We start from the raw sequence: 13784 nt of genomic DNA, 5'->3' as shown, positions 1-13784 counted from the left end.
GTATGTCATTTTTTTTTCTTCGTAGACCTGTGTAGAACTGCCTAAAACAAGAATCACCTTGTTTATCTTTACTCGCCTAATGCATCTTCGTGTCTATCTCCTACCCTGAATCCAAGAACCAGTCCTGCTTTGACTGTGGACTGAAAATTATTGTCACTTGCTATACTGAACATCCTTAGGTTGTTGAATTTTTCGGGACTATCGGCCCTCTCTGTGTCTAATAAAAATGAAAACGTTTGTTAATTCTGCTTATGAAAAATCTACTTTTCCGGCAGAGCTGGAGGCTCCTATCCTAAATCACCCAAGGCTGTTGTCCAGTCTTGCACCACCTTTTAAGCTCATGAAGTCCTACCACAGATTTGCAAGTCAGTCTGTAGCATATACCACTGCGCCAAATGTGAAGAAGTAGGTGAACATTTAAGAGGAAATTTGTTTATTAAAGAAATATGTAACTGTGAACACAGTGGATTCTGTGGTGTGCTGTTTCAGACTCCAGTTCTTTAGGCATCTGGCCAGGTGCAGTTGGTCATGCTGAGAATCCTGCTTCACACTCATTGTCCAACCTTGCCTTTCCATGGTTCTACACATGGACAACCATAAATAACCTATGTATTAATTTTTTTTTAACGGGTTGAACGTCCACATACATGTCTGCCTTCTTCATCGCCCATGAAACCTGCATACTCATAGAAAGAATGCAAGCAACAAAGACAGCAAAGGATTATACATTTGGGACTTGGATGTATTCTATTATCATCTACTTCTGCAGAGCTGCTGCTTTAAAATATTAAGGTGTTTTGAAGGTCATAAGATAATATACATGTCCATTTTTTGTTGTTGTTTAGCTGCTGTCTATGCCTTTTACATTCATGCAATTCTAAAGTCATATGTAGCAACAAAAGAAAAGCATGATCGCTGTGGTCATATCTTAGTAATTAGATACCCCTCATGCATTTATAAAGTCTGTGTGTTATTTGCAGTCAAGAACAGATTGCATTGCTTGTGAGACAGGATCCTGTGTTTGGTGCTTGAAATAACGTGACTTAGCCAAATGTAAATTAGTTTGGTTTGACATCGTGCCACATTTGTGTGCATTTGTTATTTTTCATATATTTATTTGTAGAGGAATGTCCATTATGCCATTTGTATGCTTGTTTTATCAATGTATGTATGGTTATTTATGTGACTTAAACTTAGCTGGGAAGCAGTGGTGTGCTAATCAATTTCATCTACACACGCACACATCCGTGAACATAGAAGCTCTATCCTTTAAAATGTATATTTCTTGATCCATTTTCCCGCTCTAATTTGACTGTGTCACGACTTTTGTTTTAGAAAGAGGATCAAGATATTCACTTAAAAAGGGAAATGGAAGAAAGAATAATAAGCATCGAAATTCCAGAGGTTTTAAAGAAGAAGCTCGAGGAAGACTGCTACTACATCAACAAAAGAAAAAGAGTATGAAAAGGCACTTCCCACTTTCTTTGAAATTTCACTCTTACTGCTTAATAAGTTCAGTTTAATGTTTTGATTTAAATTAATCTAAGTACCTGATAATAGTCTGCTTTGACTTTTTGATTGAGTATTATTTTCTAGAGCTTTTGACGTCTTGCAAATTTACATAAAATTCTTAATTGTCTTTAAACTTCATTCACAGCTTCCAGAAGTCCTGCTTTTAACATTGCTGCTGATTAGTATAAAGGCCATAGACCTCCATATTGAGTATATTGTGTGAAGTGTTAAAGCTATTAAATTGCTCCCTTAGTCTCTCCAACACAGTAAACATTTCCTTGGTTTATCATTTTAGCTGGTGAAGTTACCATGTCAAACGAACATAATCACAATTTTAGAATCCTATGTGAAGCATTTTGCAATTAATGCAGCATTTTCAGCAGATGAACGATTTCGAAACCATCAAACAACGGCCAATGTTAACATGAATTTGCACTACATCCCACCAGAAAAGAAGTAAGTGACCCTTTGGTGTGCTGTTCATTAATTGATCACTGCAGCAGTGTCGCTCCCAGTTTTCTTTTTTGAGTTTGTTCGTTTGAAAAGTATTCAGCTTGAGGAGAGTGCATCCTGCCTGTACACCAACAAACTGTGATTATTGGTCTAAATATATTATTCTGGTGGACTGGCTAAATAGTTATTTGCTATCTGAATTTAAGTGCTAAGAAAAATGCATTTTTATGTTAAGCTGATGTAATCCTTGTTTTTTTTTTTCCAGTGTGGAACTGTGTAAAGAAATGGTGGATGGGCTAAGGATAACTTTTGACTTTACGCTGCCATTAATTTTGCTTTACCCATATGAACAATCTCAATTTAAGAAAGTGACGTCAACTAAGTTTTTTCTACCTATAAAAGAAAATCCAGTTGTAGCAAACAGGTAAGATTGCACCTTCACCTGTAAGTTTTGGTATCCTTTTCTTCGGCCGTGGTTCCTGTACCTCTTTGCAATTCTAACAGTATTCCATCTTCTTTCATATTGTCTTAGTCAAGAGCCCAATCACGAGCACATCTGTATCTTTTTTGAAGTTATTGGAACTCTCTATTCTTCCTCTCTCCTGCATTGATTCTAAGTCACTTCAATGTGCATTTTGATCTAGATTCTCCACGAGTCACCCTGGACGTAGAATTGTCCTTTGCCACTTTTCTGTCTTGGGTTACTTCACATTTCCACTGCACTTCATGATGTAAATTTTACCTTTTTATTAGGTTGTTTGACTACTAAATGTTGTGACTTATTTCCCATTCTGCTTAGGGTTGAGCATGCAGGAGACCATTGATAGGGATTTTTTCACAGGATTGTATGCAGTTCATAGGTCCACTCCCTCTAAAATAATCTTTATAGCATCTGTAGTTGTACATACACATGCTCTGCATAAGTCTGTGTGTTCTAGTTTTGGGCCCAAATGTTTTTAAAAAAAAATTCTTTGAAGTTATTTTCGAATTCCAAGAGCTGTTGTGACTTGACTTTTATACATAATGCACTAAGGCAAAAGAAAACAACAAATTGTTTTCTTCACAATGTATCTGCACAACCCAGGAAAGCACTTCTTACCCTGAAGGCCCCCTTTATGAACCGTAGTGCCTTAGGCAGGAGGAGGAGCCCTGAAAAAACTACCTCATCGACCTTCAAGATGACCTGGTTAAGGCTTTCCCTCACAATGACACTGATGTGTACCAAAGAGTAACAAAGAAAGCTACACAGCATGATAATGTAAAGATGCATGTAGTACAGGAGGAGGACAACTTTCTCATTGAGGCCAGGCCAAGGCTTGGAGGTCCAGGCAGTACCTCCTAATGCTCATAGTAAGCTTCAGATGGCTACGGAGAACTTTGAGGACAAAGTTAAGGCGAGAGTTGTGGCTGCCTGGATTACAAAAAATGTAAAGCACCCCCAGATAACCACGTCTATATCGGAGAGCCACGTCCCAGCTAATGATGCACACATCAAGTAAACATGCCTCGCACAAGATACCCTTCTCGTCAAGAAAATAAGAGGAAATGGTTTCTTACCTGTCGTACTTGTTCTTCAGGGGAATTTTCATTCAAATCCTAAGCACTGAATAGTCCGACCAAGGTGTGGGGTCCCAGATTACTTCTTATGAAGTCCCATTTTGTGTAACATCTTAACCATTCTTCTGAAAGGCCAAAAAGCCCATGAGGCAGATCCATAATTTAGTATTCAAAGAAGGCGGTTTTGCATTTCCTTTAATTTAAAAGCTGAAAAATATCTCAAAGTCATGAAATGTCAGTAAAAAGTATGAAAAGTGATATTTAAAATAATCCTTTGCAATCCTGTTTTGTTGTCTTTTAAGGTGAATGAAAAGAAAGGGCCGGACAATGTAGCTCTGTAGGCTGCAGCTTTTGATAATCATAAGCACTGAATAGAATGGCTATCTCATTACAGAATTTGCGACTGAAGAGGTAAAAAAAACAGTTCCATAAACCTAAGCAAAGATCTCTTGATGAGGGCAGTACGCCAAACTGGCCAGATTCCTCTTCCATTGTCTTGCCCAACTAGCATGCTTTTAAATTCGCAACACGCTATTCATTGTTGAATGTGGCACTGGAGAAAACCCCTAACCTCTCATTAATTGGGTGTCAACTGCTCTCCTAGTTCAAAGAATGTCTATATTGTGCTTTAAAACGTGCTCTTTGTGCTCTTTACAACAGAATGTTCTTACAATTAATATACATTACCCTGAAGTTCAGTGCAGTTGTAGCAGAAATGTGGAACCGTGTTACCAGCATCTGTGTACTTTAATGTCTTGTCAAGGTGCCAGTGTTGCACACCATTAGTGAATGTTGTTTATGGCCCAGAAAATGTTTTCAGAGGGCTTTATTAAATAGTGGAGTGATGACTCTGTGGGACACCACACAAAAGTGTGGTCTTGGAGTAGGAGAATAGTCTGAGCAGAGTATGGTTCGTGTTTGTCAGGAACTTCAAAACTGACAGACACCCTATAAATAGTAGTAAGTATAGAGAGACGTCCACTGTAGTAAAGCAGTGGACAGGTCAAATAAGCTTGAGAGCGATAGTGCGTCACATTTAGTAGCTTCAAAGGTTTTACTCAAAACGTAAAGAAGTATTCTCTCTATCCCAAGGCCAGGCCTAAAGTCTGACTACAAGATGCAAACAGTGGCATATCTTTCTTAATATGAGAGCTTGTGTTTGCAACATACCCACGTTTTAAGATATTTTAACCAATATTGAAATATTAAAGATGAGTCAGTTTTCGGTCTCCTGAGGTACTGCATTATGCTTTTTTAGGAGATAAAGAATAATGCCATGTTTTGGTCAAGGACGTCAATTGGAAGTCATGTGCTTATTATGCTGGTCGGTGACCCTATTGTGACAACATTTTCTTTCATAACTGTGAGTCTGTGGGTGCACTCTTTGATAGGTATAGGTAGCCTTATCGTGGTGTACACTCGCAGAGACCTTTTTGGGAAAGAACAGTATTGTTTACTTAACCTGTAGCTCAACCCTGGGTAGCTGTGACTGTGAGCAGTAAGGCTTAGTAAAGGAACTTAGTGTAACACATTTAACAGCACCATATAGTGAAATAAAATAACACACCGATAAAGAGACACGACAATTTATAAAAATGGAACTTAGTTTTACTAATTTTTAGAGTCCTTTGATAAAATCGGCCTGAGGGTTCTGGAGTTAGAGATTTTAGAACTTTTAAATGCAACCACAAACAAGCATTGGCAAATGTAACATTTAATAATTTTTTGAAAGTTTGGAAATGTTAGATGGGGTATTCCAGACTAGCTTTGGTGACCAAATCCGACGGGGACGTGGTCTAGAGGGCCAGAAAGGATACTTTTGTACAGTTACCTGGCCACCAGAGCTGTTTGAAAGAAGGTTTCCAACTTTCGAACAAGATTGCCATAGGAACACAACAGAGTGGTCCTGATGCTGAGGGATACAGGCAAAGATGCTTACAAGCAATGTGGATGCTCCAGTAGTGGTGCGGTCAACAGGCATATCTCTGTGGTGGTTCCTCAGGCCACGGGTGATGGGCGAATCCTGTCATGTATATCAACATCTCTCGAAGTCCTCTTTGTAGCAGTAGTTCCACAGCTGGCGATGATACATCTTGGTTGGAGCCAAACCCTTTGGTGGGGACTTGTGCCATTGTAGTCCAACGAATCCAGTCATGGACAGCTCTCTCAGGTCCGGCAGACTCCGGTGCAGACTTTGGCCATCGAGGATTTCTTTGTTGATGTCCCCGGCGACTGGTAGCAGTGAAACTTCTACAGGGCTACCACTTTGAGTTGGGCTCTTTCTATTTTGGTGTCCCTGAAGCGGGTTCCAGAGGACCAGACACCTGATCCTTGGAGCCACTGGAGTTACTGAAGTTGTGAAATTAAGTTTTCCCGGGGTCAGGAGCCACTGGCAGGGTCCCAGCTCACTAGCTCAAAAGTGCAGTAGGTGCATTCTGTTGGACCTGGTCCTTTTTGCAGGGTCATCCCCAAACTTTTTGCCTCCACTGCTTATCAGTGCTAAAGTGCAGGTGCTCTCTCTTCTAAAGTTGGTAGGATTCGCTTACACCTGATTGGCACATTCAATTTACCTATAAGTACAGTGGTATCCCTATACCCTGGGCCAGTAAATTAAATGCTACCAGTGGGCCTGCAGCGCTGCTTGCAACGCCCCCAGAAGTAGCCTTTCAAACCTGTCTCAGGCCTGCTAATGCAGGGCCTGGGTGCGCAGTTTACTGCCACAGGGACCTGGCATCTAAATTTACGTGCCAGGCCCAAAACTCCCCATTTGCTACTTGTATGTCATCCCTAAGGTATGCCCTAGCTAGCCCTATGGTCAGGGTGCTATGTATGTAGAAGGCAGGACATGTACCGGGTTGCGTGGCGTGTCCTCGTAGTGACAAATAGCCTATTTGGTTTCTCACTGCTGTGAGTGCTACCTTGCTCATAGGATTGCATTGGAAATGCTCTGCCTTATGCTTAGGGGTTATTGTCTGATTTATGAGGGGTAGCGTAGGCATGTTTGGTATAGTTGTAATGGTAGTGAGAAATGCTGCTTAATGGTGTAGGTGGACTTTTAATAACCATTATAGAAATGCCACTTCTAGGAAGTGAGCATTTCTCTGTGCTTACGACTATGGTGTTTTGCAGCTTGACTCCAGTCCACGTCTGGGGCAGAGTGGCAGCTCAGCTTTGTGCACACTTTTCAGACAGCCTGTACACAGGGAGGGTGGAGGTGTCACAGAGGTGCATCAGCATTTTGAAAGGTCTTCCTGGGCTGAGAGAAGGGGAGGTGGGGCACACCTGCATTTGTAAAGGCTGTGCCCTGGCCTCACACAAATTGCTTGTTTACCCCTTGCTGATGTCTGGAGCCTGTGCTGGAGGAGAGAGGGGACACACCTAGAACCAGTTGTAACTCACCACCCCCTTTTGAAATTGCTTTGCAAAATTGAGTATAAATACATGGGATTTTCCCCATATAAAATGCACAAGAAACATCTTAAGGAAATGGACCCAGAATGCTACTGAAGGGACTCACCAGGCACCGCCTTGGACTGCTTCTGCTATACTGACATGTGACCTGCTGGATCACTAGGAGGAACTGTCACTGACTCCATCCCCCTTGTCCTGGCCTGTTGCTGGGCCCTGCCTCCCTGTGCTTCCCCTGTGTTCCCAGAGGCTGGGTGCTGTGGCCCCTGCTGCAATCTGCATCCTTTGGCTTTTCAGCATGAGGAGCGCTTTCTTTTATCTGTTGGAGCGCATGGAGTAGCGCTCTGCTTGATGCCTCTACCGCGCTGCAAGAGCTCTCATTTTTAATTGCTAAAGCGCCTGGAGAGCCCTTCCCTCGTGTCTACCGCCGGAGGAATCCCACCGCCGCTACCCGGGCAGCTGGTCTTTGTGAAGTACGTCTGAAGCGCACTGTATCTGGGACCCCCTGGGCAGGGGAAAACAGAGAATGGAGCGATTGCACTCCTTGCAGTGGCGCCAGGGCGACAAGCACTGAGGAGAGTGTCCCTGGGGGTCACGCATCACATCGGGTGCGGACACTTCGCAGGCAGGGGAGGAAGCCTCATCGGAGGCCCCCGCTCCACAGGGTATCATCCAATTGTATTGCGGGCAGAGGTGGGGTGCCTCATTAGAGGCCCCCCTGCGCCACCGGGACCCTTTAGTGTTAACGGGGTCCCTGTTACTGTTGGGCCCTTGCAGTTGCTGTGAGGATCACGGGCGGGGAGGAAGCTTCCGGATGAGGCTTCCCCCCCTCCCAATATGTGACTACAGCTAGCTTTCGCAGAGTGATAGTACTGTGTAATGTTCTGACAACTGCTTGGGTAGCAGCAGTGTATTACCGTCATGTTGTGTTTGTTCTAATGATGTTGTGTACAATACAGTTTATTATTATATAACTTGGTCTTGTGTTTTCTTTGTGGTGGGGATAGTGAGTCACATGTATTGTATGTGTTGTGCAATTGCTTTACACATTGCCTCTGGGATAGGCCTGACTGCTCGTACCAAGCTACCAAGAGGGTGACCAGGAGTTATCTTGAGTGTGTAACTCCCTCGCCCTGACTAGAGTGGGTGGGTGTAGGAGGCTGGCCTGGTTTGTAGTGGGTACCTTGGGTACTTACACCTTATACCAGGTCCAGTTATCCCTTATTAGTGAAATGTAGTAGTGTTCTAACAGCTTAGGCTGATAGAGGTAGCTGTAGCAGAGCAGCTTAGGCTGAACTAGGAGACATGCAAAGCTCCTGCAATACCACTGTAGTTACACAGTACTTATGCACAAGTAAAGACAATACTCAGTGTTACCAAAAATAAAGGTAGTTTATTTTAGTGACACGAGGCCAAAAATATCTTAGAGGCAATACTCCTTCTGGAGGTAAGTATTATACACAATATATACACTAGACACCAAAATAATGTAAGTAATTAGAAATAGGATAGTGCAAACAACAGGAAATGCCATAGAATGCAATAGGAGAACATAGGTTTAGGGGCAACACAAACCATATACCATGAAAGTGGAATGTGAATCACAAATTCCCCCCATGACAAGTGTAGTGTGTAGAGAATCACTGGGAGAGTAAGAATACCACAAAGGTGAGTAAAATACCCCACCCCAGAGCCCAGGAAAGTACGAGTAAAGTACTACAAGTTTCCTTAGGACACACTACAAGTTGTGATTAGAGTTATTGCAAGAACCAAGCAAGACTGCAAACAAGAAACAGTGGATTCCTGGACCTGAAGACCTGTAAAGAGAGGAGACCAAGTTCAGAAGTTGCAGAAGATTCCAGAAAGGACAGGAGCCCCTGCCAACCTAGAAGATTGTGAAAAAGAGGACATTAGATTAGAAGAAGTCTGCAGAAAAGCACTAAGGAAGATGGCTACCGGTTACTGCATGATGCAATGGATGTCCCACGTGGAAATGTTGGATGCAGGCGAGTTTCGGCGCTGGATTCTGCCAACAAGCCTTGGTTCAAGCAGTGTTGCGGATTGTGTCAAAATGGCACTGCCTGGGCCCAGGAAGGACCTGGGGGCTTCAACTTGGACTGAGGAGGCAGAGGGGGCTCCCAACACTGGAGGGAACCCACAGATGACCAGGCAGCACCCACGGAGGTCCCAGGACACTGGGAACAAGGAGATGCAAATTGCAGTTGCTGCAGCACTACAAAGGAAGGTCCCACATCGCTGGAGAACAACTCAGCGAGTTGAGCGTCACAGGATAGAGTGCTGGGGACCTGGGCCAGGCTGTGCATGAAGGATTCTTGCAAATAATGCACAGAGGCCTCAGGAGGTGAAGATGACGAGGTGCACAGGGGTACTGTCGCAAACTGGGAAGGCAAGCTCTTACCTCCTCCAAATTTGGACAGCAGGACCTTAGGACAGTCTGTGTCGAAGGGTTCCACCACCTGTGTTCCAAGGAGCATGCTCGTCGCCAGGAGAGGAGTCCAAGAGAACTGGTTGTCGTCTTAGAAGGTGCCTGCTGGAGCAGGGAAGTGACTCCGTCACTCCACGGGAGATTTCTTCGGTCCTTCTGGTGCAGGGTGAAGACAGGGAGTCCCCAGAGCATGCACACTGTGGAAACTGTTGCAGTTGCTGGCTGGAGCTGAAGTTGCAGAGTCGAAGTAGCCCTTCTGGATACTTTGTTGCAGTTACAGCGGTTCCTGGAGCAGTCTGTGGTCGATCCGAGGTCAGAGGATCAAGCAGTGGTTGCATAGGATTCCTGATGAAAACTTGCAAGCAGAATCTGAAGAGAAACCCCCAGTAGAGACCCTAAATAGCCTTGAGAGAGGGATTGGCTACCTAACCAGGTATGCTCCTATCAGGAGAGGTCTCTGACGTCACCTGCTAGCACTGGCCACTCAGAGGCCTCCAGAGTGTCCCCACACCTTGGAAAACAAGATGGCTGAAGTCTGGGACACCCTGGAGGAGCTTCTGGCACCACCCCTGGGGTGGTGATGGACAGGGAAGTGGTCACTCCTCTTTCCTTTGTCCAGTTTCGTGCCAGAGCAGGGACTGGGGGTCCCTGAACCGGTGTAGACTGGTTTATGCAAGGAGGGCACTATCTGTGCCCTTCAAAGCATTTCCAGTGGCTCTGGGAGGCTACTCCTCCCAAGCCTGCTACACCTATTTCCAAAGAGAGAGGGTGTAACACCATCCTCCCAAAGGAAATGCTTTGTTCTGCCTTCCTGGGACTGAGCTGCTCAGATCCCAGGAGGGCAGAACCCTGTCTGTGAGGTGGCGGCAGCTGTAGCTGCAGTGGAAACCTCAGAGAGCTGGTTAAGCAGTACTGGGGGTCCATGGTGGAGCCCCCAGGATGCATGAAATTGGCTCCCCAATGCCAGATTTGGAATGGTGGCGACAATTCCATGATCTTAGACACCTTAAATGGCCATATTCGGAGTTACCATTGTGAAGCTACATATAGGTATTGACCTATATGTAGTGCACGCATGTAATGGGGTCCCGGCACTCACAAAGTCTGGGAATTTGGCCCTGGACAGCGTGGGGGCACCTTTGCAGTGCAAGGGTGCCCTCACACTTAGTAACTTTGCACCTAGCCTTCAGTAAATGAAGGTTAGACATATAGGTGACTTATAAGTTACTTAAGTGCAGTGAAAATGGCTGTGAAATAGTGTGTGCACTATTTTACGCAGGCTGCAGTGGCACTCCTTTGAAAGGATTTGTCTGAGCTCCTTATGGGTGGCAGAAGAAATGCTGCAGCCCATAAGGACTTCCTGGAACCCCAATGCCCTGGGTACCTAGGTACCATATACTAGGGACTTATAAGGGGGTCCAGTGTGCCAATTGGAATTGGTAAATGAAGTCACTAAACTATAGTGACTAATTTGGAAGCAGAGAAAGCATCAGCACAGAGGTCCTGGTTAGCATAGCCTCAGGGACACAGTTAAGCACTACTGACAACACACACATTAGGCCACAAACTATGAACACTGGGGTCCTAACAGGATCCCAGTGACACATTAAAACCCACTGACACACACTCACAAACAGGCCAAACGTGGGGGTAACCATGCTAGAAAGAGGCTTCTTTCTCACAGTGGGTTCTGCCTGGCTTAGGTGCATACTCTAGCCAACCAGAAACACCATTTCTAACAGTCCTCTTGGCTGTGCAGCCTCTCTTTGTGTAATCAAAAGCCAGAAGGACAAGCCTTCTTCAGTCATCTATTTTTCTCCAATTGTGAACTGAAGCTAAGGGTGCCAGGGTTGACCATTTTATCTCCGAGAGATAGCTTGAGGGGACCATGCGGTCACTAGCCAATGGGCTAATGGGTCTCCTCCTCTGTAGTTCCAGTGATGTGTGGCACATGCCTATACTAGAGTGCCCATTCTTGCTCTTTTCAAAATGGCACAACCTTTCCTTGGTAGTGAGGAGCTGCGTAGCCCACCCTCAGGATGTGACTACCAGTAGGCTACACGCCAGTGGGAAAAACAGTTCTAACACTGGCTTCCCTCTCTTGGCTATCTTATCTGTCTCATATATGTCTGCAGGGACAAAAAGCATCTTGCTCAGGAGTGTTGTTACCAGCGATCGGCCAATGGGGGCTTCACCTTGGAAGATCTCCTCCTGGGCTAACATTGATTGCATCCTTCCTGGGAGAGGAGGTCACACCTCATTCCACAGCTAATGCCTTTAATCCGGGGTCTGGGAGGCATGTACACTTCTCCCCAGGTGGTCAGAAACCAGTCTATGCGTGAATGGCCTTTGTATGGCCACTGTACCAGCTGGAGTGCAGGGTAGCAACTTTCTAAAAGTTGGGGAAAATTTATAATGACTTTAAATCAGATCTGACCATCAGATCAGGTTTAATTTTCCAATCAATTTGACACCTTATTTGACCTGGTTAGATGGTCCTATTCAGGAGTTAGACGCCTTTAAGTGTGAACTGTTTAACCCTGTGTTAGCCAGTGGGGCTCCTAACCTTCCCCAACAAAATGACAATTTGGAAATATCGCTGAAAAGACATAATAAAAGCATATGTGTAGGATGCTGGCCTGTTGTGTGGTGGACACCTATGGTGTTGGCACCTTATACCAGAGCAAGGCAACCCTTATTAGTACGTGTTAGTGTCTAGGAAACCAGGGCTTTCTAGTGGTAGCTGTGGTGAGCAGCCAATACTTATCTAGCAGGAGTGTGAAGCACTTGCAATACCACAGTAGTCACACAGTAACATCACATATGAAAGGAACCACACACTGTTGCAAAACTAAAGGTACTTTATTATAGTAACACTGAACTAGAATACTATAGGCAATCCCCCCTTTCTGGAGGTAAGTACTAGGAATTAGCATAAAAATATTAGAAATAGCAAGAAATAGCAAGGGCCCAGAAGATGGACCAAACCATATACTAAAATAGTGGAAGGCGAGAATGGGTCCCCCCCACCAGAGGATATGAAGTAGTTATCCAAGGGCTGGGAGAATCTGAAACCCCAAGAGGTGAGTATCTATAAATCCCCCAGCGACCAGGAGAGCAGATGTAAGTTACCTGGTAGTCCCATAGGCTCACATGGGACTAGGAACTGGAACAATTGTAAGAACAGAACCAGACTTGCGAAACCGACCGGTGGATTCCAGATGAAGAGGACCTGTAAATGAAGGGGACAGAGTGTGGGTGAAGATCTGGGACGATGGTGATGGGTGAAGGCTAGCTGCAGAGTCCAGGAGCTGCAGAGGAGTCCCTGAGGTCATCTAGAAGCTGTCCTTCGACGGTCGCCAGATTGCAGATGGGTCGGTGGTGAAAAGGACCATCAACTAGCACAAGCAAATGCAAGTTGGAGCTGAACAAGATTTACTGGGCTGGAGAGGACCAGTAAGGTCCTGGGGACTTGACCCTTGGAGGGGAGTCCGGCCTGACCCTAGGAAGACAAGAGAGCCAGCAGAAGCAGTCAGAGCCCCCACCAGCAACCCACTGGCAGCAGGCACTGTAAGTCGCAGTGAGGCCCAGGCAGCACACCTGAAGAGGAGTCCCACATCGCTGTAGCAGCAGAGAGGAGACTGTCCTTGCAGAGGTAGAGTGCTGAGGGCCGTGGCTACTTGGAGCCTGAAGATCTCTCCGAGCAGGAGTCGTTGGTTGCTGCAACAGTCACAGTGCACAGGGATTCTGTCCTAGAGGAAGAGGCAAAGGCTCACTGTCTTCCAAGTTGAACAGCAAGCAGAGAGAACCAACAGGACCCGTCAGAACCACCACTGTGTTGGAGAATCTTCACAGATCCAGAGGACAGCAGATCTCAGCAGCTGGACCTCTTTGCCTTCGGAACCGCAGATGCAGGGGAGTGACTCTTCACTCCAAGGGAGATTCCTTCTTGCTTCTTTGATGCTGCTGAAGTTCTGCCAACCCCAGAGGATGCACAGCTGTGAAAATGTTGCAAAGCGCTGACAGAAGCCGCGGAAATAATGTAGCAGGACAAGGTTGTCTCAGTGTAACAGTAATCAGTTCCTGTGGAGTACAGCAGCGGTTCCGGTGGCCTGAGAGAGGCTGACTTGGCAATCTATTGTGACCTAGCGATAATTCCTAAAAGTAAAGACCTCCCCTAATCCATGGGTAAATCCTGGGATATTTATACTGTTTGACCAATTATTTTATCTCATGTTTTCAAAATAAAATAGGGTTTTGGGACACTAAGACTACAGCAAAACTAAATTAACCCCTTCACTGCCAGGCCTTTTCCCCCTCAGGTGCCAAGCCCCCAAGGGGACAGAAATGGCATAAATATATTGCCTCCTTTGGGTGGTGACCCTTGCCAAAGGGGGCGCCCCCCCCC

General features: G+C 45.3%; 1 protein-coding gene across 1 annotated transcript in view; it reads left to right on the top strand.

The window, feature by feature from the left end:
• MSL3 (MSL complex subunit 3) overlaps positions 1 to 13784 on the top strand; it is a 151230-nt gene that overhangs the window by 69214 nt on the left and 68232 nt on the right. The window contains exons 6-8 of the mRNA XM_069204614.1: positions 1336 to 1458; positions 1808 to 1968; positions 2231 to 2389. Of these exons, the coding sequence (XP_069060715.1) occupies positions 1336 to 1458; positions 1808 to 1968; positions 2231 to 2389 (443 nt within the window). The remainder of the gene's footprint in view (positions 1 to 1335; positions 1459 to 1807; positions 1969 to 2230; positions 2390 to 13784) is intronic.

Source organism: Pleurodeles waltl, chromosome 8 (assembly GCF_031143425.1).
Source record: "Pleurodeles waltl isolate 20211129_DDA chromosome 8, aPleWal1.hap1.20221129, whole genome shotgun sequence".
NCBI classification, from domain to species: domain Eukaryota; kingdom Metazoa; phylum Chordata; class Amphibia; order Caudata; family Salamandridae; genus Pleurodeles; species Pleurodeles waltl.
The sequence above is the reverse complement of the archived record's forward strand: the minus strand, read 5'-3'. Positions and strand labels throughout refer to the sequence as shown.